Genomic DNA, 24,072 nt, shown 5'->3' on the forward strand with positions numbered 1-24,072 from the left:
GAAAACACACCTCTGAATTTACAAAAAACATTCACTGACCATAAAATCAAGATTCTGCAGTGCCCATCGCATCCCACTGACTTGAACGTCATTGAAAACCTGAGGGATGCAATGATGACGAGAGTTCACAAGCAAAGATCAAAGACTCCATAGGATCTGGAGAGATAACCTGTTGAGAAATTGCCCCAAATCCCTTTGTGTTTTCTTTCATCTATTACAGAATTATAGGGCATCAGTGTTGTTATTTAAAGAGAAGCTGCACAAAGTAGTAAATGTAGAGGTCTTTCTTATATAAGGAAATATCAAAAAAATAATAATCTAGCTTTAATTAACATTTAATTAGTCTTATGTTTTTAAAACGGCCTTTACAAGCAATTTGAACAAAGGGCACTGTTTAGTTATTTAGAAAATGCCGTTATTACAGCTGTAACAATCACATTAGTGCACTGTCGGCTGATACTAAGTCTGTACTCAATGCTGATATTCTTAAAATGTAGAAATTGGGAATAAATCTACCTGGATTGGAATTGCAGAAAAATGTAACATTTATTAATAGAGCATAATCGTAGTATATTTAATTTACTGTGGATAAATAAACTCTTTTGGCTAAATTACCTGTTCATCCAAATACATTAATCATGTCATCAAATATCACTTTGACTCATCTGATGCTAATATTTACTAAACCAAATGTGTAATGCATTATTCCTACACATAGTTTATACAAAATGAATTAAATTAAGCTTTTGTTTGTTCATTTTGTAGGGCTGTAATGCTTAAAAGAACATATTAAAGTAGTATTTCTGCTCACAGCAGGATGACTATCTTTACGGTTTCTGGGAGCTGGATCTCAGTTCCCTTATAACTTAAAGCTTAATGATTGTGCACAAGTAGTAGCAGTAGGCTAAACCCAGGCATGTTCTGAGTATGCTGCCTAACACTGAATATCTAAATATGTAAGTTATCAGATTTCTAAGATGACTTCTGAAATAACTTCTTTTGAGCTACATTTACTAAAGCAGAAAACTGTATTTTATGATGAACAGAATAGAAGGGTGTGTTTTTGTTTGACTTAAGCTGGTCTACCAGCCTGACCAACATGACCAACTGGTTCACTAGCACAGTTAGTCTGATCACAAATCTCTACCTGTATTACCAGTTTAATCAGTTAAACAAACAGCGGTCATGCTGATAGACCATCAACCACTCAAATGTAACATATGCTCTGCTGGTCAAGTGCTCTAAGTTGGTAACTGATTTTGCCAGCTTGTGTTCAACTGTGGGGATGACCAACTTTTCAAGCTTGGACCATCAAAAGTACAAAAGTAAAAGCTGTTCTTGAGCTGGATTGTTCAGTAGGGGTTGCCACACTTAAAATGTTGCATGTTGGTTTTATTTAATTTAAGCCTGATAGTTGGCTATTTTTATTAGTGAATAATAGTGATGAGGAAATAATGTTGATTGAATGGTTTTACGCAGCTTCAGTGCTCTGTATTCAGTCCGTTTATGTTTCTATGTTTTTCTTCTGCAGACAGACGAGGCATTAGATAGAAAAATGTGTCATTACAAGTTACAGAATGAATGCACTCTATAGTATTTCCAGTGATGATATTGTATTGAACTAGGCCAGATTTGGTCCTCAGACTCTGTGTTAAATGATGAGAAGAAATGGCCGCAGTGCATCTATTAATAAGCGTTTTATGGTGTACTTGCTCTATTGATTCACAGTAGCGTTTCTTTTGTCTACAGGCATTACGGCTGAGAATTGGAGAACGCAGATAACTTCTGACTGCCTGACTAGGGTGGGAAATAATGGCGGAAATTTGGAGTGTTTATATTCATTTATTCAGCCGCCTATTCTCACACAGCTGTTTTAGGGCCTCTCGAACGCCTGCTTGAGTTCCAGGGTAGCTGTGAATTTGGAATTCTGACAGTACATAAAGCTCTCGTGTGAAACCTCCTGCAACACAAATTTCATACTGTCTCTTAAAGAGCTGCCAACAGGGACCGGCTTGCCCACGGTTCTCCTCCAGCTCCTGAGTTAGTGCGGGAGGCAGACAGACAGAGGCTCAGGGAATGAGGGGTGTGTTTCTGTGTCACCCCTGTTCCTCTGTGTGCTCAGAATTGGCAATTGAACACTGCGAGGACTCTGCATGACTGCTCATGCATTTGTTTAGATTTGGAACATTTATGGAGGCAGTTGCTTGTTTCGACTGTCAAAGGCGGTGGAGAGCAAATGTGCTACTTGTTATGCAGCTGCTGTCAGTCGAACCCTCCTGCCTGCTGTAAGCACCTGAAACATGGATGTTTCTGGCTGATTATGAAGTGTTTCCCCCACCGAGCCAAATCGCGAGCCTGCTCCTTTGTGCATGTAGTGAATGTTCATCTGCTATCTGTTACCGTAATGAAACGCAGAAGTGGATTTCAGTGAAACTGTTTGTTTGCCATCATGCATTATTTGTTCCCTCTGTAATGTATTATTCATTTAGCTAATGTGAATATTTCATTTAGAGGGAGTTTGGTGAATCGACATGAAAACGCAGGCTGTGTGCGAGTGTGTATGTGCATGGTGGAAACCTGTACACGTCTGTGTGTATCTGTCAGCACAGGCGACTTGAATCAAAACCAGCTCTGACACAGATGAAGCCTGTGTGTCTTTGCAGCGAGCAAAGCCTGCATTTCACATATATTCATGCAGAAATATGTTGCCAAGGTAACTGAGTCATGAAGGGCTGTGTGCAGATACCCTTGAATTCCATGGAGGTGGAGAAAGAGAGAGATAAAGAGAGAGAGAGAGCAGGAAAAAAAAAATGTGGAACCCTGATTGATTAATGCATTGATAAGAGGATGATTGTGTGTCCTTTAGCCCTTGAACTCGCACTGAAAAGATGAGTGAGAGCAATCTTTCCTTCAGTGCATCCCATTCGTTTTCTTCTAACGTCAAACCATCCAGCGATAGATTAGGTGTTGAAAGCTTTCTATTACCAGCTTCCCGGCAAATGAGTGTTAAGCATTTTGACTTGGAAATGTCAGTGTTAAATTTCAAACCACCCGGTCACATTAATGAGCCAGGCCCGGACCATATAATTAAACAGTGCATTATTACCTCTGTATTATGCACCTCAATTGCTGTTAATGACTGAACAGAATCTCATTGACAATTTAGATCGAACCACTAGACAAATAACTGCACTCATATTTTTGTTTCTGAGCAGAATGAGGTGAATAAATACACTGACAGGAGGCTCATTTGATTATAGTGGTGCTTGGTTTTGCTGGTGGTGCTGGTCGACCAGCTTGGTGTTGAAAAGTTGACAGTACCTAAATAATTTAAAGGGGACATATACCTCTTTTTGCACAAGTTTGTATAGGTCTATGGTCTATTAACATAAAAATGTTTATGAATTTCTTTGACAAAATTACTCTCACATAAAGAGATCTCAAACGCTCTTTTCTTACCGGTCTCTTTCAGAAGGAGCCGTTTATGGGCTCTGTCACTTTTATGCAAATAGCTGTTGCTGACCATGCCCTATGTTTATGCTGAGCGTTTACAACATTTTAGCCGTAGCTTGTAATTAACAACGAACACGAACAACCAAGTTCATGTTAAACTGCGATAGAAGCAGAATACTATTTTAAATCTCCCTCAGCTGCTGACTTGCCACAGACAGTAGGTACAGATCCCTCCATCAGAAGAAATCTGCTGGCTAATCCTGTTGTGTACTGTGGAAACTTGAGGTTATTAACCATATTATCGAATTGGGTTTGACCAGTGAAGGGACATGCCATGGTGGTCCTATGCAAATGTTCTTACTTTCATAATAAGATAGCGTCCAAACGGCTCTTAGAAGTATATGATTACTGACATTAAACTCTTTCAGCTGATTCACAGTAAATGGACGGATTGATTTTTCGGGGCTTGGAGTGTTTATAGGGGCATCCAAGACCCAAGCGGAAATACAAAAGTACAGAAAACATTTTTGTTTATGTCCCCTTTAAGGAAACCAGTTGATTTAGCATGTTCAATAGGGAAAACTTAAATAAGTAAAAAAAAACTGAAAACCTAAATTGCATGTTTATTTATTTTTTTGCTTCTTGCTTTGCACAATGATTCAATGCCAGTACAAAGCAAAATAATGCTGCGGCAATGCAGAAAATGTGATAGAATGAACACTACAGAACACAGTCAGCACAGGTACTACTACATAAATAGTTTAACACTATGTATGTAAGTTTACCTAAAGAGAATGGTTACACACTGATTGTGCATACCACTGACAAAAGGACAACCAGTATGCAAATGGTTGGTGCAAAGAGCCAATGGAAACAAACAAAACTCAATTTCTATGAGCTGATTCAACTCAAAGATTCAGTTTAAATGCATGAAGTGACTACAGATGCTCAGCTAATTCAGCAATGTTTGGAAATATTCAGTTTTATGTAGAACAGACTAAATTTATTTTAATTGAAACAAACTGTGGGTATTTATGGTGTGCCTGTAGACCAGCTAAAGCATGAAACAAACAAACAAAAAAACATATCCTGTACGCTGGTCAGGAGCTGACTGACTAACCAGCGTGACCAGCTTGAGCAAATGATTTAAGAGTGTATAATGTACCTTAACTGATATTATTCATTGAGCTGATTTAGAGCAAACCAGTAGACGAATAACTGCAATGATAGAACAGAGTAAGATGAATACAAAGAGAGAAGACTCAGCCAAGACTGCTGCGGGTTTAGCTTACACAAAGGATTATCATTTTTGTTTGATTACTTGTTTGCTTTGTTCTTGCATTTTTATTATTATTCTTTTATAATTATTGATATTGCACTTGGGAGTTCTGCGACAAGTCACACTTACCTGGCCTTAAGTTTTGTTTAGGCTTTACCATTTCAATTATCCTACTGTATTCTAGACAGCACTTTCCCAGAAGGAGTAATCACATTCAATATTAACAAGGATGTTCATTCAGAGCACATTTTCCCGTATTAATAATGCATAACCGAGAAATTGCCTGTGCATACATTATATTATAATCCTGTTTAGAATCTCCCTCCACAGGTATGCAGAGTCTACATATTTGGTGTTGCATCACTCCGTTCAAACACCCTTATTTATTTATTTTTTGCTCTCATGGTGAGCTTTTAATTGGATAATGAATAATGAAAGAATGACAAAGTCTGTGCTCCTTTTATGTCATACGAGTTATCATGGGACAAAACATGTCTTTGCCATCCATTCATAATGTTTGAAAGAGTGTAAACATTCAGCTTTAATGCTCACCATACAATGATATGCCACATATCGTGGGGATAGGAGCAAGTATCGTGTACCGTGACTTGTGGCTTGTCATGTCCTGTGGAAGCTAAAATGAGCTAGCTGCATTGACCTATAGGTTGTGGGGCTTCCTCTAGTGAATGTGGATTGGATTTCTGCCATTTGCTCGTTTGTTCGTATGGACAGTTCTAACAGAAACTGCTTGTCACAATAATTACCACCCACTGCACTGTCCACTGCGGATGGTACTGCTATTTATGAAATATTTTAGGGTGCACATTACATCACAGTGTTAACACACACAAAGATCAAGAAATGTTACATTTCAGCACAATTTCAGAAACGATATGTACCATTTTTCAGTCTGCTCAACTCTGACCATTTACATCACCTTGCCATGAGCATGCTGGCTAGATTTTACCCTTACTGACAAGATAGTACCTCACAACGTATACCAGTGTGGGCATTCCCAAGGCATTCCCTGTTATAATACTTCACAATTAATTTACACACTTCAATCCCATGACTTTTGGCATGTCAGTGTATTTGCAAAAAGTGTTTTTTAATAAGAGACTTCAGCTAAAATGTATACATTGCTATCACAAGTGTCAGGGCTGCACGTACAGCTTGTATAAGCTCCATAAGCATGTGTTGCTATAGATGCTTTCCAGGTAGAAGCAATAAGCTCTGACTTGTTATTCTGAACTTACTTTGTTGACAGCATTTCAACACAGAAAGTCATTATTTCAGCATGTCATTAATCTGACATCCCTGAGTCACAACTTTGTGGAAATAAGTCATTGTCGAGAGCAGTCATTGTTTTGAAAGGAGGAAAAACTTTTTTTGGTCTCCTAATTGGTGAGACTTGACTTTTATATATTGGCAATAGAATGGAACACAATTGAGTGGAGCATGCAATTGTGAGCCTAAGGACACAAAGTCCAATACCACGTTTTTGGCTACAGTGGTGTTTCCCATCCCTGATCCTGGAGGACCACTGCCCTAAACATATCAGTGCCTTTCCTGCTGTAATAAACCCACTCCAAATCAATAGTGGTCAGTTACTGAGCTGATTAATTGGATCAGGTGTGTTTAAACCAAGGGAAACTCTAAAATGTGGAGTCCTGGGACCAGGGTTAAGAAATATTGGGCTACAAGTCTGTTAGCACTGTGTTCCTTGGAGAGATGGAGCTCAACCCAATACCTTTGGGACGACTTGATGTGGCAGAATTAATGATGGTCCAGATTTAATCATCCAACATCAGTACCTGACCTCACTAATGTTCTTGTGGCTGAATGCAGTCAAATCCGTAGTGATAAGCAGATGTCTACGAACATATGGGGATGATTTTCAAAACAAGCATTAAGCCTAGAACTAGACTATTTTTTCTTTTTATTGGGAACTCTTTATTCAAATTGTTCTATTCAAAGTCTAATTCTAGATTTAACTTCATAGGGAATCTGCCCCTTTGATATGTACATAGATATAATATGCCTTCTCAGAAAGTTGATACAATCCCACAGCTATAAAAGAGGTGGTATTGTATGGATTTACCACAGGGGAAATCCTCAGTGGTTCTTGGCTTGGATTTTCAGGTTTAGGGAAAAATGTACATTAGGGCCAGCACCTTCTGTGGAAGTCCTTTAAAAAGCTCAATTTATCATGTACTGTAAATTCTTCAAAGGGACAATTCAGTATATACTAAGTTGTTTGGGGACTTGGTAAAAGGTGGAATCCGGTTATAGCACTGTCTACCAGTCTTAATAGTTACTAACACAAGATATCTAAACTAACTAGTTAGATATAGTAAAAAATAACTCCTTTTATTATTATTTTGTGAGTGATTAACAAAACACTGAGATAATAGGAAGCTCTAAATATTCATTTATTAGCTAACTTAACCACTGTGTACATTAGCCAGGTTCAGCTTTTTACCAAGTACCAGCTGTTTGTCCCTCTGGATGTGAAGATCACACTGGTTGCCAGGTTAAAGCTATATGAACCTACATTTTTCAATGGCAAGAGAGGGACAAACACACTCTGGAGCTATTACTTTACAGGTCTTGAAATATAACTAAAGCCCTATCTGGACAGGATTATTTTTTCAGGGGGACGTCTGTGAAAAATATTTCACACTTCTATTCACTGATAAAACAGGAGGACCAGTGAGTTTTTTTGGCTTTCTTGGTCACATGACATCGTTCAGTGTTCAGTAGCTACTCCATTTAGCATTTTCATTCGCTGTTGTGTTTACGTGGATCTCCATTGAAACACGCACCCAAAATGTAATTACGGTGCGTAGCAGTGGACGAATAACTATTTTATTAAACGCGAGGGGGCGAAACTCAGATATGTGCATCCGGATGGGACTAAAATTACCCGAGGACCACGGAGATCAGTCGAAAACAGTAAGTCATTCTGTATGTAATTTTCTTAGAGGACATCTAAAAAAAACACGTACATGGTCGTTCCGGACGGGAATAAACTCACAGAGGACCCCCATAAAAGAGGAAATTACCCCAGGACCCCCTGAGAAGGTAATCCCATCTGGATAGGAATTTAGTTACAAATAATGTATAACTTTGATTTTAAGTAGTAGCCAACCCTTTTTTTTATAGTTTCTTACCAGTTTAATAGAAAATTAGTCAGATCAGCATCTAACTAGTAGTACTTCTGTGCTCTAATCTGCCTACATCTATCAAACACATATTTATTGCCAAAATTTACTCACATTCTATCTGGTCACCGAGTTGTTCTTTAGAAGAATATTAAAGCTTTGTGGGTTTGGTAGCATCTAATGCTGTTTCTGCTGATCCAGTTTCCTTGCATTCTTCCATGACTGCAGCACACTGCGTTTGTCCACTGTTAGTGTTCCATACCTCGCAACACAGGGTGTGGAAATAGCACTGGGGAATGAAAAGTGGGCGGGATCAGATGCTAAAAGACACAACAGATTTGCACTCTGATTCAGTAGCTTGCTTGCTCTCTTCTATGGCTGCAACATGCTGTTTGCCTGCTGTTGTTTTCTATACCTGGCAACCCAGGGGGACTGGGGAATGTGCAGTGGGTGGGATCAGAGGCTAAAACAAACACATTACTGTCCTAAAACAGACTATTAAAAAAAAATAGTCTGGCTGAATCTTTATACATATTTAATTCATCAATTTGTCCTTTAGGAAAGAAGCATGTATTTTTATAGCATCACCTTTGTAGGCACTTCTCCAGCATACCCCCTAGAAACCTGCATTATTTGAATAAGGTGTTTTTAAGCAAACTTAGCAGGAATCCAGCCCTCCAGTAGCAGGGTTCCCCACCAATGTCATAGAATGATAATTTCAGCATATACCGGAGGTTATAAGTAATAGGGAACTACATATTTGAAGATGATGGGAACAGTGCAGGGTCTTATTAAGATGATTCAAAATTAGGCTTGAACACATTGCAACTGGTAACTGTCTTTGTAAAACAAGTCAATGCAGCTGCCCCAGCTGCAGAATGAGAGCGATGGAGAGAATATGAAGATGTTAGAAAGTGCTTGGAGAGCTTCAAGAGGTTCTGAAGTGGATGACTCCTCTCCTATACGAGGGGAATTACACCCAAACTCTTACTATCCTGGCACTGGCAGATCAGTACTGAAGTAGCACTGCACCATATGGCAGGAGTGGTTATTACACTGACCCTTTGCAAACATGGCAAGCTCTGTTTATCCACAGCTGACTGAAACATACCTCAAGAGCTAAGGAGCACTCCTCATCGCATTTCAAGAGATGCTCTTGCCACACATACTCATCTTTTATTTATGTGCCCTTATGGGACCCACTCGAGACGGTCACATAGCATGCAGAACTTTGCAGCGTAATATCGATAACGAGCAGAACGAAGGACGACCTTGCCCTCCTGGCGTGCATGAATTAATCAATCATTAATTGACAAAACAGCCACCAGCGTCTCATTTAAATATCCTTATCTGTTTGATCATTTGTACCTGGCCTTTGTCTATGTTTCCATCATAAAGCGTAGTGGGATAAGAAAACACAAATCCCAAAAAACTGTTAAACTCAATGGTACGAACGAATATTTAGTATGCTGCAGTATGCATGTGACTAGCCCTGAAAGATATAGGCCTACATCATAATAACGCTGTTATTATGCTATTCAGCTATGAGGGCGATGACTGGTTCTGCATGGAGGCATACAGATGCAAAAATCACATTATCATGTCATGTACATTATCATCTGATGACTCAAACTTCATGAATAATACTAATGATTCTACAACCAGTCTGTTCTTACAATGAAGATATCCTTGTTGATTGGTTGTTATTGTTTTTTAAAATAAATAATTGTTACATTTAGAACAAACACAACCTCTAGCACCAAATAAATCACTGCAGACAACTCCTCTGAAGAACGATAATTTAACTGTAATACCCAATGTTACAGTTACCAATCAAAAGCTTTAACTTTTACTTTAACCTTACACCTAAATTTAATTTATAATCTATATATTTTTTAAACCTAAGCCAGGTTAATCATTATTCTAAACCTAACCTTACTCCAAGTTATTAAACAGCAGAGTTTTCTCCATTATTGTATTCTAGCACTGTTTTATCAATTCTTTTTCAAGTACATAACAGGCTGGTTGTTTCTGTGTGCATTTAGCTGAGCAGTGCTACCAGCGGGCGGTGGAAAAACAACCAAAGAGGTCCTGTTTTTGGACTAGAACATTCACCCTATATAGATGGGTGAATAGAATTTTTTTTTTTTGAGAGGCCATGCTGAATCGAATTATTTGAAGCAGATAAACATAATAAAGTGATATAATTGGCACCACGCCTAATGCCAAGTGTGGACTAGAGAGGTATAAAGCACCCAGCTTTAATCTGTGGAGCAGGGGAACTGTGTTCTCTGGAATCTGGAATGATGTTGGGGATGAAGTGGGGTGATCTTTCAACATTCTGACCTGAATAAAACTCCTGTTGCTGAATGCAATCAAATCCTCAGCGTGATGCTCCAAAATTTATTAGAAAGCCAAAGCAGACAAAGCAGAATAAACTCTTGTTTAATACCCTTGTTTTGATAGATATTTCCCAATTGTTTTGTTCATATGAAGTAGTTTATAATAATATGCTACATTTATATGGGACTGTCCTTATACCCAAAGACCTCTAAATAAAACTAGACATGTTTAACAAGTAAATGTACAGATGGGTGACAGATTAAAGGAAAACTCAAATTAATGAGGGGGGAAGATAAGTATAGGTTGGCAGGTGCAGCCAGACAGGTGTTCCACATGATACAATTAAGCAATTAACATCATACCATGCTCCTTAAGATGAATATAAATGCAGAGCAGGCCCAGCTGACCTTGATTTTTTATTTAAGATGGCAAGAGGATCCTTTGTGGCTGGGAGTCCCTGAGAGCATAATTGGCCTTGCTGTCTCTGGGGGAAGGAAGGCCCTCCCTCTCCCCAGCATCAGTGTAATGACAGCCAGTGTGGGAGTTTGTTAATTGATGTAACAGAATTGGCAGTCAGCTGTCAAATGGTGCAGCATTAGCAGCAGCTGGAGAAGAAGTAATTTGAATTGGAATGAGAAATTAATAAACTGGGGACAAAATAGGGGAGGGGATCATTTACATACCTTCATCATGATAACATTGGGCTTGCAATTATTTCTTTGAACTTTTTCTGGGGCAGAATGAGTATACAACATACATCATGAATGAGTGTACAAACATCTTTCATAGGGAAAAACTACAATGTTGTTCACATTTTTTTTCTTTTTTGAAAGCAGACAAACACTTACTTTTAAATTTGTTTACATTTTAATTGTTAAGTTTTTTTTACCAGGACAAGATGATTTTGATACATAGTTTTAACTAGTTTGTGGCAAATATCTATTTGATTGTTTGACCAAGCAGCTTCCCAGAATATACAGCTCTGGGCAAAAATAAGAGAGCACTTCAGTTTCTGAATCAGTTTCTCTGATTTTGCTATTTATAGCTATATGTTTGAGTATAATTAATATTGTTGTTTTATTCTATAAACTATGGACAACATTTCTCCCAAATTCCAAATAAATATAAATAAATATTGTGATTTAGAGCATTTATTTGCAGAAAATGAGAAATGGCTGAAATAACAAAACAAAATACAGAGCTTTCAGACCTCAAATAATGCAAATAAAACAAGTTAATATTCATAAAGTTTTAAGAGTTCAGAAATCAATATTTGGTAGAATAACCCTGGTTTTTAATCACAGTTTTCATGCACCTTGGCATGATCTCCTCCACCAGTCTTACACACTGCTTTTGGATAACTTTATGCCACTCCTGGTGCAAAAAATCAGCAGTTCAGCTTGGTTTGATGGCTTGTAATCATCTGTCTTCCTCTTGATTATATTCCAGAGGTTTTCAATTTTGAAAATCAAAGAAACTCATAATTTTTAATTCTATTTTTTAAATTCTATTCTTTATTCTTTTTTTCCAGAGCTGTATATATAGTTATAGTTCCATTAAATTTGATGGATGCTACCACCACCATGCTAACATTTAACATATACAGTGTTATACAGTGAGATAAATAAGTCTGCAAACTTCTTGCCCGTATAAATATAACACTTTAGTACCAAATTCTTTTTTTTTTTACTATAGATGTATATGATGTACACTCATTCTTCACCAGAAAAAGAACAGTTAAACGAACCTAGAAAGCTCAGTACTGACATGGTTTTCATGTCCGTGACAAGTGCATGTAAGCCTCCGACTACAGCGGTATATTACTATCAGATAATGTGATAATGCTCCCTGTGCTATGGTGGATGCTGGCTCTCTTTCTGGTGTGAAAATGTAAGGGCAGCTGCTTGTGTAAGTACGAGGGCTGGAGGGAAAGGGGAGGGGAGCAGAGGCTCCTGGGACTAGAATGGCCTCTTTCATTGCCTTCTTGCCATTCCTTTGAACAAACAGTGAAGCTCAGAGAAGCCAAGGCTTGCGCGAGATCCCCTCTCCTACTCTGTGCCTCTGAGGGAGATGAGGATTAACACTTCTAAAAATAATTACCGCACAACCTTCACTGCTGCAGGCTTGTTCAGCCATGAGATATTCCACTTCATGAAATATATTACCTCCGCCCAGCGAGAGAGAGAGAGAGAGAGAGAGAGAGAGAGAGGGAGAGCACAAGACCGCCTTCTGGAGATAACATCAGAATTAAAGAGCATCGACTCTTGCTGCAGCTTTCTGATCGCTTCTTTGTTACATGGCCTGATGTATCGATGTCTGTCATGTAGTCTGTAACCTCGAGACTTGGCAATGGATCTCATGTGACAGACACAGTTCAATAACTCAACCCCCTCAAGAGCACACCAGAACTGTAAATGGGGAGGCTTAACTTTAGGCTTAAGCTAAAAATGCATAGAAATGTAGCATGCACATCTATATGTCTTAGAAGCTCAAAAAACATCAATACAATATGTTGTTATGTAAATAATTTATGATTCTGCAACATATGGATGTACTGAAAGTATTCTGAGCGAGTCTTATGCATGCCAGATCACCAAACAATACCAATTATAGGGCCAGTCAATAAAGTGGAGGCATATCATTTTGGATATAGAATAAATAATGTACTGCAAGTCCAATAACAAACACTCTATTCTTGAATAGAAAAGACATTTGTAATAATAACCGTTTAAATATCAGATGAAAACACAATGGCTTTTCACATTTTATTTTACACAATGTAACATGTTTGTACACGATGTACCATATGTATTATTCCATATAACAAAGTAGTGTACAGGTGGGATTATTTTAGAATATGCAGAAAATGGTATTTTGCTTGTGCTTAAAAAACATTGGCATGTACCAGTCCTTTATGTTAGGTTTCTCTTTTTTTTTAATTCACATAATATAAGAGTGCCATGTCCAAGATGGAATCTGAAGACTTTTTAAAAGGTTCGCAGTCTTAGCTATAAGACATCAGATCATAATAGATCTGTGAGTCCATCAAAAACCAATGCAGTAAGATTTTTAACAAAATAAAAATCTTCATTATAGTGTGCTTTCTAGAACCCACTCTGATCTGGACAGTGAGTCTTTCCCGTGGAGTCTGCCTGAAGTGTCCAACTGGGGCAGATCGCCGCTCATCGACAGGCTGCGTTTGGAGCGCAGGCTGCCAGTCTGCTGCTGCTGCTGCTGGTAAGTCATGTAACTTGGTTGTTTACAGGAGTCTACATTCAGAGAGTGCCTGCGGCTCACTCTCGCGTACCCCACCGGGACAGTCATGTAGTTGTGCAAGGATTCCAGCTGTGCTCTCCTGGATGCCGGGGTCACCATGGTGGAGTAGGCCCGGATTTGAGCCGATTTGGGCCGAGCCTTGGTTGAGTTGTTTTTGTTGCTGTTGTCGGGCTCCATGCTGACCTGCGTGTCCTTTTTATGTGGGATGGCAGGTTTAGCGGTGGCGGCGGCGACAGCATGCGCGGGGCGTCGGGTGTTGGGAGAGGCGGGGTGCCAGCTGTGGCTGGCGGCAGAGGTAGACACTGTGCAGTCGGGGAGGCTGGGTTTAGGGGGCGGTCGAGGCTTCGGCTGGGGCGCCACGGCTTGAGCAGGAGCTGGAACTGACTCCATCTGTGGTGACACTTTCCGGCAGGAGTCCCTTTCTGCACCAAGAACCTGCTTTGACATGGATTTGATGATTCCGCAGCCCTGCAGCTGCTCACTCCTGGACTGCGAACGCAAGTCACCCAGCTCCACCCCCTTGTCTGCTCCCTCCTGGTTGCAAACCCGGTAGCGCACAATGAGGAAAATGATGAAAGACAGGACAGAGGCCACGATGACGCCTCCGATGATGACGACGATGGTGCCTCCGAGAAACTGGGACTGCATGAAGTGGCAGCGGAGATACTGGGGCTCTGTGGAGAAGTGAAGGCATCCCACCACACGTGTAGCCGTCAGGGTGGTGATCACATCATCATAAATGGCTAGCACACAGAGGTCATACAGCGTCCCAGCTGCTAAATTGTTGACGAGGATGGTTTTACTGGTTGGGGGGATCATTCTGCAAAGACATATCAGGAAATAAACTGTACTCTTCTGTAAATCACTCAAATGGTCACTCAACTCTTGTTCCTTACCCTCATGTGTACATACCTTAAATGTGAGTTGTATATAGTAGTTACTAAACGATTTAAAGAAGTTACATAATAAATAAAATGACTAAATAGTAGTAGAACTGTAAGAAGACCCAGATTTTACCTTCCCAAATTCTGCATAAAATATGTACAAAATACATTACCATCATGGGCAATATAAAGTGAAAAATTCCTAGAAATTTCTTAATTAATCAAATGAATAACTGATTAATCAGCCTCGGAGTTTATGCAGTTATTAGCTTACTTTCACTCCATAAATTTTGCTCTCTGTTGCAAAGATTGCACATTACCCTGAAAGGCAAGGCTTCCTGCGAGGCTCATCTAAAGCTATGTGAAGCATAAAACATATCTGACTACTAATCAAATGCCTTTGGTCCACAGCCCAACCGTTCCCTGCTGGTACAGATAAAACTCAAGGCCTTTTTGCAGGCGAGTCTCCTTTCATGAGCCACTTAACCTCTGCAGTCTGTTTAGAGTACTTCTGCTGAGTTAGTCCGCGTTTCTCCTTACTTCCACCAACGTTTTCATACACTGTGTGGTCACTGAAGCTGGGAGGCCTCTTTGAAAACTATTTAAGTTGATAAGAATTGTGCTTCTGGCTTCTGCCAAATCACAACGCTTGGTGTTTTGGGTCTATTTCAAGTGAGTTTGTGAGGCATTCTACATCATGTTTAATTAGAGAAGTCTTATTTCTATCACTTTGTTCTACACACTCTTCGCCCACATATTGCACACTGCTTCCAAAAATGTCAACAGCTCCAATGGAGGATGTGTGTACTACATAATGATACAATCAGCATGTTATTTCAATGTTATGTACAGTATAATCCATACAAAAGACAACTTACCTGTACACCAGAGAGTCATCATAAGTGCCGTTGTACTGGATTTGGAACATCCGAATCCCTGGAATATTCCGCTGCAGGTTGAACTTCACCAGGGCTGAGGAGGACGTGATTTCAGAGATCACCACCCGCTTTTCTTGTCCAGCTTTGGTGTTGCCAATGGCAGGGCTTCCATCTCCACCCACTTTAGTGGATGTAGCAATGTCTGACGAGCCAGGGTCAGGCTCCTGGACCAGGCTTGTGTCATTCGTGAAATGCGGAAGTTTGGTGATAAGCAAGTCCACACTCTGTTGAGCTTCTCCAGATGGGTTGGACGCCACACAGGTAAAAGAACCTGAATCCTTCACTGTGCTAATGAGTATTTCTAGTGTCCCGTCACTGTGGACAACCGTTCTGGATGAGTTGGAAACCAGCCTTCCATCAGGGGCGATCCAGTGGATGACGGGATCTGGGTCCCCCCGAGCTTTGCAGCGCAGGGTAACATGCTGACCCTCCAATGCCCTGGTCTCCTGCGAGTGACGTGTAATGAGAGGAGGCTCACACAGAAACTCTTCCTCAGACACTGTCCAAAAGTAGCGTCCAGAAAGGTGTTGGGGAGCCGCACACGTCTCCAGGTCATCCTCACGCCGCAGCCTCCTTAACCACAGCAGCTCACAGTTACAGCGCAGTGGGTTCCCTCCAAAACTCAGTGCAAATGATGATGGCCCCAAGATACCTGAGGTGGCCAAAACACCTGCTCGCTGGAAGACCGGATCCGGTGGAAGCTTCTGGAGCTTGTTGGAGGTAACGTCTAGTCGCTTGAGCTTCAGGAGTCCTGAAAACGTCCCCTCAGGTATATAATCAATCATGTTATGGTCCAGGCTTAAGGTGTGGAGGCTGATCATACGCTGGATGGCCACCCATGGAGCACCCTCTAGGTTGTTGTAGGATAGATCAAGCTCCTCGAGGGCCAGGAGATCATTAAAGGCTCCGATGTGGATGTAAGTGAGCTGGTTGTTATTCAGAATGAGATGATGGAGTTTAGACATACCGCTAAACGTGTCGTTCGTGATGCGCGTAAGACGATTGCTGTCCAGGTGTAGGGCACGCAAGTTCTCCAAGTCGTTAAAAGCATGAGGTGCCACAGAGCCTATTGTGTTTCTAGAGAGGGTCAGGTCTACAAGCTTGGTCATGTTGGCAAAGTCCTTCCGTTTAATGGTCGTTACAAAATTGTCACCCAGCCGCAGTTCGACAGTGTGCCTGTCAATGTTCGGGGGCACAAAAAGCAGCCCCTTTTTATCACATAAGGTGGCCAGGTTGGGAGACAGCACCTGACAAATGCAGCGTTTGGGACATATTTGGATCTTCTGGGCTTTTACTGCCATGACAATGACCACCAAGTAAACAAATAGCGTCTCCATCTGGATTCACTGTTGTGATAACACACCTGTGAGGAGAAGAGAACAAGAAATTTCTCAGTTTGGATTTCAAGCCTATCAAAGAAATAGAGCATGACAGGGTTATAAAAACAACTCTGATGTGCGAAAGATCATTTCCTAATCTCTTATGACAGGGCTACAGCTCCACCAATGCGCAGGCCATTCTTTGCAGGGATTGACTTTATGTTCCACACTATTCTTACGTACAGTAAACTTCTTTTGTCATAACTCATAAAGTCTGGAGAAATGGGAATTAAAGGATGCACAGAAAGCTGTCTGGGGGCAGGTACACTAAAGCCCCTGCTGCACTGATGCAGGGTTTTGATATGATAATGCTTAGCCTTTCATCTTTGCGTATAAAGGGATGAAAGATTCGTCTGGCAGTCCAGTTACTCATCGAAATTAGGCTGATGTCTGCAAAGATCATGTGGAGACAAAGGGAAGGGATCAGCAGAGATGCCACGTCAAGAGGGAGACGTCGTTCTGTTCATATTGATTTTCCATAGCAATTCACTGCTCCTCAAGTTACTTACTATAAAATAGCAAAGAGGGGGATGAGAGATAAATTCAGTGACTCGCAGGCATATAACCTTGACAAGGGTATAGCTTTTAATATAACCTATACGATCCAGAATGATGGGCTTATGTTTATGTGACTGGAGGGCTAATACACACAAGACTATAGATGTTTATTTTTGGAACTGAAACCATATATATTTAAAATGTGATTGCCTGCTTTTTATTCTCATCTTGCTCTCTTTTTCTGAGATGGAGAATTCTCTTATTCCCAGACGTTCTGTACAAATACACGGAATGCATTAATTTTTTAGCAGATCAGTTTTTGCTACTCCTGGTATTTGAATCTTCAGAGAGCCACGTCTTTTAAATCTGAATATCTAAGTATGTCAAGTGCCATCAGGGGAAATAACTCTTTCACAGTCGTTACAAACGCTCAGAGTGTCTCGACTTGACTTGGGGCTTATGAAATAACAACAGTCATGTATCATGATTAGGATCATGAGAGAACACTCTACTGCCCACAAACACAATGCAACTAACGGGAATGACAGCAGGGTGATGTATAAAAAAGTCATGCAAAAAAAGCTTTGATTGATTGGTGTACATACTACACAGTGTTCTGATGAGACAGGCCAGGGGGTAAAATAATACAGATGGCTGAGATTATAAAAAAAATATACTGTTTTCTTTTACCTTGTTATAGAAACCAAAAACAGTAAAAACGTGATTTGATGTGTGAAGTTTATTTCTATAGTTTTTAACTGGAGCCTTTAAAAGTAATAGTAATCTATATCATTCAGTATGATATTATCCTTACAGTTTGACTGCAAAACCAAAAAACAAAACAATATGAAAAAAACATTTGTTTTGGATATTCAACTACACCTCTAAAAAAAGATTCTTCAACACTTCTTATTTTAGGCAAGAACTCAGTAAAGATCTATTAAAACCATTCAAACACCTACAAGGATTTTTGTCTGGTTAAATTTTGGTTTATTGCACACTGTATGTGTGCAATAAAATATGTGTATAAAGCACTAAAAAGGGTTCCACTATTGTTACGAGTCAGGTGACCCCTTTTAGTGGTATACGCTTTTAGCAAGTGGTCAGAGAAAATGCTGATCTTGTGACTTTTAGCAATACAACAGACTTTTTTTAAGAACCACATACAATGCATTTTCTATTTGAAAGGACTTGGTTTGTTGAGCATGTTATTTTGGTAAATATGGAACATTAAAAAAGTTTTTTTAAGAACCATATGAAATACATCATATATCCCTAAATAAACAGGCAAATATGTAATTAAACCAAATAAATAAATTTATATGGTATGTGAGTGCTCAGCCTCTTGTACACAGTTTTTTAAATAAGCTTTTAAAATTGTGTTTGTAAAGCACCAAAAAGAGATTTACAATATTTTCGTAGAACCCTTTTTGAGTAAGGTTTCTTTTTGGAAATGTTACATTATTATTAGTAACAATATTACCGTCACCAAATGTTTTTTGTGCATATGGAGACATTTTAACGGTTCTTTAAGAATGAAATACACTTATGTACATATTTACATTTACTGATCAAATGTTTTTTTGAAAATTCTATCACCATTGCCTTTGCCAGATGTATTTGGTTTGAAAGTCCCCTGTACATGGTTCTTTAAATAACTTGAAATATATGGTTCTAAATAAATAAATAAACAAATAAACTTTTTAGTACTAAACACTTTTAGCACATGCTATATATTTTTTTTGTTTTGACATAATTATAGAAAAATAATAATTGAATATTGTTTTAGAGTCTATAGAGACAAAAAATCCTTTAACCAGGAAAAAAACTATAAAAATACATTTAAAATATTATTTAAGAGTTCTGTAAAATACTCAAAAGTGTTCCACTATAGTTCCTAGACTAAAAATAACAAACAAAACTTTTTTTGGTGTATATTTTGTGACAAAAGGTTCTTTGTGAACAATGTACAAGATATTCTCTACCAGATGGATCTATTTAAACAGATAATGGCCCATTAATGCAATCATTTATATATTTTTTACAGTGTTTAATTTCTACTGACTTTCTGACTTTACTTAAGATTTCTATGGTGAAAAGCCTTTTATACACAGTTCTTTTAAAGGTATATCATAATTTAATCAGACAAAGATAAATAAATACATGTAAATAGCTCTGTAATATCATTCAGGCTCGTCATCACTGTTACATGTCATTACATAAGATTTCTGTCATCAAAGCCTTATGCTTGTGGCTCTTTAACCTTCTAACCCTCTACAGAATTGCTGGTGGTTACTGGCTTCCTTTCCTTACTGACTAACTAAGAAACTGCTCAGCTATTTTGCACTGCTTTGCATGTAGTTACAGAATAGTAATCTTTAGGATGTAATAAAAGTTACACAGCGTAAGAGGTTAAAGAACCGCTATAAGACTGTTCTGCTGAGTACCAGAAAGGATTTATCTGTTGTTTCAAGTCAGTTGAATCCTTTTGTTGGACTATGCACTCTAACAAGTAGTCTAAAAATGGTAATTTCATTTGTAACAATAGAATAACCCATTACATTCAAATGGCTATTTGACAGTACTTAAATTCTATTGTCTTAACTAAAAATTTCTATGATGGAAAGCCTCCTAAAATGTTTCTTTAGAGAAACAAAAATGACTTGTTATGAGTCAAAGAACTCTACACTCGTAGCAAACAGCATATTTGTTTCTTACTTATAATAATAGAAGAATGGTTCTTTGAGAACTGTGTAGAGGAAATTCTCCATCAAAGAGATCCATGTAACCAGGCATAAATCAATTTGTTTATTCAAATGGTTCCTTGAGATCTTGAGATACAATATGACTGAAAAAAAAAGGATTTTAGTATTGTTACGCTTCCGTCAATGAACCCTTTTCAATACTATACAGATATTTGTTTTTAGAGCACATTTATGGTAAAACAGTGTAAATTTAATTGAGTGAATCATTCCTTTGAATGTGGGAAGGCTCTAATGCTGGGCTGTACCAGTAACTCTTTGCAGTAATCCACATGACTTGATGATATCAACTGCCCCACGAAGTGAGAAACTGACCTGTCATGTAATTGTTTAATGGGCTGATTATGGCACTCTTGGAGCATGTCAAATGCCCTCCAGATCGCGCCACTTTATTGAGCAACTGCCGAGGGTGCTGCGTGCCAACCAGCTGGCTGCTTTAGCTGGCATAGCTTTTGGGTGTTCACTGGGCTGAAGTGGACCTGCTACTCCCCCCCCCTTTACTGAAACACTGCATCGATTTGCTCTAAGCAGAGAAGATTTTTTTTCTTGTCCAAAAGAGTCTAAGATTCAGTCAAACGTGAAAAGGACAGCATGGAGGCATCTGTGAGGATTTTTTTTCCCCATTTCTTTTTTTGGAAGCAAGAGGCCTTGGAACATGAGTGCAGTCAGACATGAGGAAATAAAGCTTATGCTAAAACTCATGCTAAGACACACCAACCTTTACATATCACTTAATCCTTTACATACTGTTTCATCTCTCTAGCACGGTGCGTTTCAGATACTCTTATCAGATTGCAGTAAAACCTCCTGAACCTGAAACCATCTGCTGAAACGTTCTCACAACATCAGGGCTATTAAATCTGACCCCTCCTTTTAGATATACACCTCCTTTCATACAGCCCCTGCCCTGCACCACGCTGTCGTGTATCAGGGTCATCTGGGATCAGGTTTTAGACTGCAGCAGGCAGATGCTTTGGGTTATCAGGCTTTAAAAGACGTGTTCTAGTGGTTCCTTCGCTGTGCGATTTGCTATTGAGACGAAAAAGAGCAAAGGATCCAGCAGACCGTTCTCTATGTACAAATTCCTCTGTATTGACTGACCACATCCAGCCGCTAGCCAGCAGATTACACATAAAAGATTAAAAGGAAAACTGCAGACACACACATACACACATACACACACAGGCACACAGACAGTCACACACTCATACACACGCCACTGGGCCTTTCAGGGATGGTTGTTAGAAAAAATGGATAGCTGCCAAGCTTCTTATTTAAAGGGCATTTTCATGAATTGTCTGCTCGTTGAGGCAGCGAGAGTTCATTGGCTAATGGAGCACCGAGCGACTACTTGCACACTAACACTGTCACTAAAATGGAGCCACCAAATTCATACTCATTTATACCTTGTTAGGAGCTTATTTGCGTGTGAAAAGGAGGCACTAATCACTCTGGAAGCCACAGTCTATCACACCCTGCACAGGGCGCTGCTTTTCTGCTGAACATGGAATATGCACTAACGTCAGTTATGATGCAGTCTCTCTCTCACACACTAATTCTCTCACTCCCTCTCTCTCCAACAGCGCTAAGAGAAAAGAACAGGTACCCTCTGAATTTGGATGACCCACCTGCAGAGGAGTGAATGTACTGAATGCAGCTCCTCACTACTGTCAGCAGGTGAGGCTGGCTGGAGGTGTGTGTGTGTGTGTATGTCTTATTGTTCTACAAAGAGCAAAGAGGTGATATCCCTGCTTCACTGCTTACATGACCTGAGCAACTGGAGAGCTGGAGAGTGCAGTGAACACAATATCTCGCCCTTCCCACACCTTGACCATGCTAGCCCTGGTCTCATGGTCTCCTCAGCAGCATCTGTTTTTTTTTTTTTTTTCATTTTCTTTTTATCTGTCTGATCTTCCACCTTTTGTTTTTGATGGATGAACATGACTTTATTATTTTACATACAATGCACACTTAAGATATGAAGATGTTAGGATTTACAGGTTTATATAATACATATAAGTTTGACCAAGAATCTCCTTAATTTAGGAAGGAGCCCGGCATATTAAGTGCCCGCTATCAAGGGAACTTCATTAATGCTCAAATGATGCTTTGTATTATTATTATTATAAAAAATGCATGTAAAAAGGGGGGTTCTGGGGTTCTATACACCCTTGAAATCGGTTTCTCCTTCTCAACCCTTAGCAGCCTTTAGCAGCATCTTTTTTTTTCAGAGTACCAGCATCTGATCTTCCACCATTTTTTTCATGAATGGATTTATGCACAGTGCAAAAAAATCTTATTAGTGAGCAGTGACAAGTGACAAAGCCCAGCAGCATCTTGAGCAACAACATCATCATCACCACATATCTGTGCATAAAATATTGATCCCTCTTAATGAGGATGTCGTCAGAGCCTCTGAACGTCTTGAGAGGGTCTCAACACCAAGGTTAGGTTGAAGCCATAAAGCTCTGTAGCCTATAAATAAATATATAAATATATGAAGGAGGAAAACACACACCCCAACTCAACTGGTATAGAATCCTGAATAGACACTACTGGAAAGAAAAATTGGTATTGAACTGGGAATGAACTGGCAGTGAACTGAATCTCCACCACAGCCTGGCTAATTGTAATAATATTTGATGGCACATGCGATGCATCCCAACTCAGTGCTCCATCGGTTTTAGGGGAAACGTTATAGAAGAGAGACCACTTGGCATGCAAGCCACGGTGGGTCTCCTACATTTCGCCTGCTCTGGCTTCAGGTAGGCTTCAGAGCGATATTCTTGATTTCTCCGCATTTCTGCGACCTTGCAGTGCTTCTAAAAGCACGACTACCATCTTCTTCTTCTACCATCAGTGGCTACCAAGATGTTTTGCTGCTTTTCTTGCTCGTGCTTTTCTTAAAATTGAAGATATCTGGGCTCGTGCTTTGTTTTCTTTTCATGTTAAAAAAAACAGTAACCTCAAAAACACACTACGATTTCTCCTTCACACCCCTAAAAGCAGAACATACAAACACACACACACACACACACACTGCAACGCCTTATAAACATGTAGGTTAGCTACCTTGTGGAGATAAGAGGGAGATTAGCTTTGCAGCTGCTGGAAAAGCCGTCGTTTTCCTTTGCGAATTACTCAGTCATTTTTCGTTTCGTCCATGCGGTCCGTCCATCCGTCCATCTATCCATCCATGCATCCACCTGCTCCAAGCTCCTTTCGGATGACCCAGATAGATAATAAAGAGGGGCGACGATGGTCAAATAAGACGGCGATGCGCTCCGGGTACGCGCGCGTCCTTCAAGAAGAAGCCCATCTCTGCAGGAGTGAAGAAGAGACGCGAGCACAAGAGAGGAAAAAGCAACCAAAGCAAGCAGTCCCAACGTGTGCAGTGTGTGAAGAAGGAGGAAAGGGGTCCGCCTTCTTCAGAGACCCTTCAGTTCTGTCTCTCCGCGCCTCTGTTGCTCCTGCTGCTGCATGTCTTCTCTCCAGATATGCATAGCTTCCCTTATTATCCTCTCTTTCTTTCTCTCTCTCTTACTCTTTTTCCCCCTCACTGAGAAGAAACGCCCGGCTCTTTCTCAGATCACTTCACCCCAGCACATGTCTGCTCCCACATCCATCCCTACTCTACCACCACCACCACCACTACCATCAGTACCACCGCCTCACCCGCCCCAAATATGGCCTCCAGTGGTGTCAGGCTGGGAGGATGGAGCAGGTGTCCCATCCGTAAGCCTTCCACTTCACACCCCTCCTCTGCTGTGGCGCAGTACTGCACACTGCAGGTGGACGTGCATGCTCCACACTGTGCCTTTGGAGAGCTTTGGAAAAGCATGCATTCCTACCTACACCCCCCCTAGGAGCCTAAGAAGAAGCTATAGGAAGCGTCAGGAGAAACGTGGATGGATCATCTATCTGGACGACTACTGTTATACTGCTGCTGCTACTGCCCAAACTCAAACCTCTCAGAACTGAGGAAAAAAGCAGGGAGGGCCTCTCATCACCGCCCGCGTCTTCTGTTGATGCTATCTAGAAGAAGGCTCTGGACGCTAATGGGACCACTTAAGCATCTACATTAAGCTCAAGCAAA

At 40.1% G+C, this 24,072-nt stretch overlaps 1 protein-coding gene across 1 annotated transcript; it reads right to left on the minus strand.

The window, feature by feature from the left end:
• Positions 1-12,990: 12,990 nt before the first annotated feature.
• On the minus strand, positions 12,991-24,011 carry lrfn5b (leucine rich repeat and fibronectin type III domain containing 5b). Its single transcript, XM_015601184.3, has 3 exons — positions 23,049-24,011; positions 15,278-16,700; positions 12,991-14,335 (listed from the first exon to the last, which is right to left on the minus strand). The coding sequence occupies exons 2-3, from the start codon at positions 16,672-16,674 to the stop codon at positions 13,330-13,332; spliced, it is 2,403 nt and encodes an 800-aa protein (XP_015456670.2). The 5' UTR covers positions 16,675-16,700; positions 23,049-24,011; the 3' UTR covers positions 12,991-13,329.
• Positions 24,012-24,072: the final 61 nt, after the last annotated feature.

The sequence above is a fragment of the Astyanax mexicanus genome, chromosome 1, assembly GCF_023375975.1.
Source record: "Astyanax mexicanus isolate ESR-SI-001 chromosome 1, AstMex3_surface, whole genome shotgun sequence".
Classification (NCBI taxonomy): Eukaryota; Metazoa; Chordata; class Actinopteri; order Characiformes; family Acestrorhamphidae; genus Astyanax; species Astyanax mexicanus.

Coding starts and splice junctions, on each gene's coding strand:
- lrfn5b (XM_015601184.3), bottom strand. CDS start 16,674: ATGGAGACGCTATTTGTTTACTTGGTGGTCATTGTCATGGCAGTAAAA. Junction 14,336..15,277: donor GATGACTCTCTGGTGTACAG/GTAAGTTGTCTT, acceptor ATGTCTTTGCAG/AATGATCCCCCCAACCAGTA.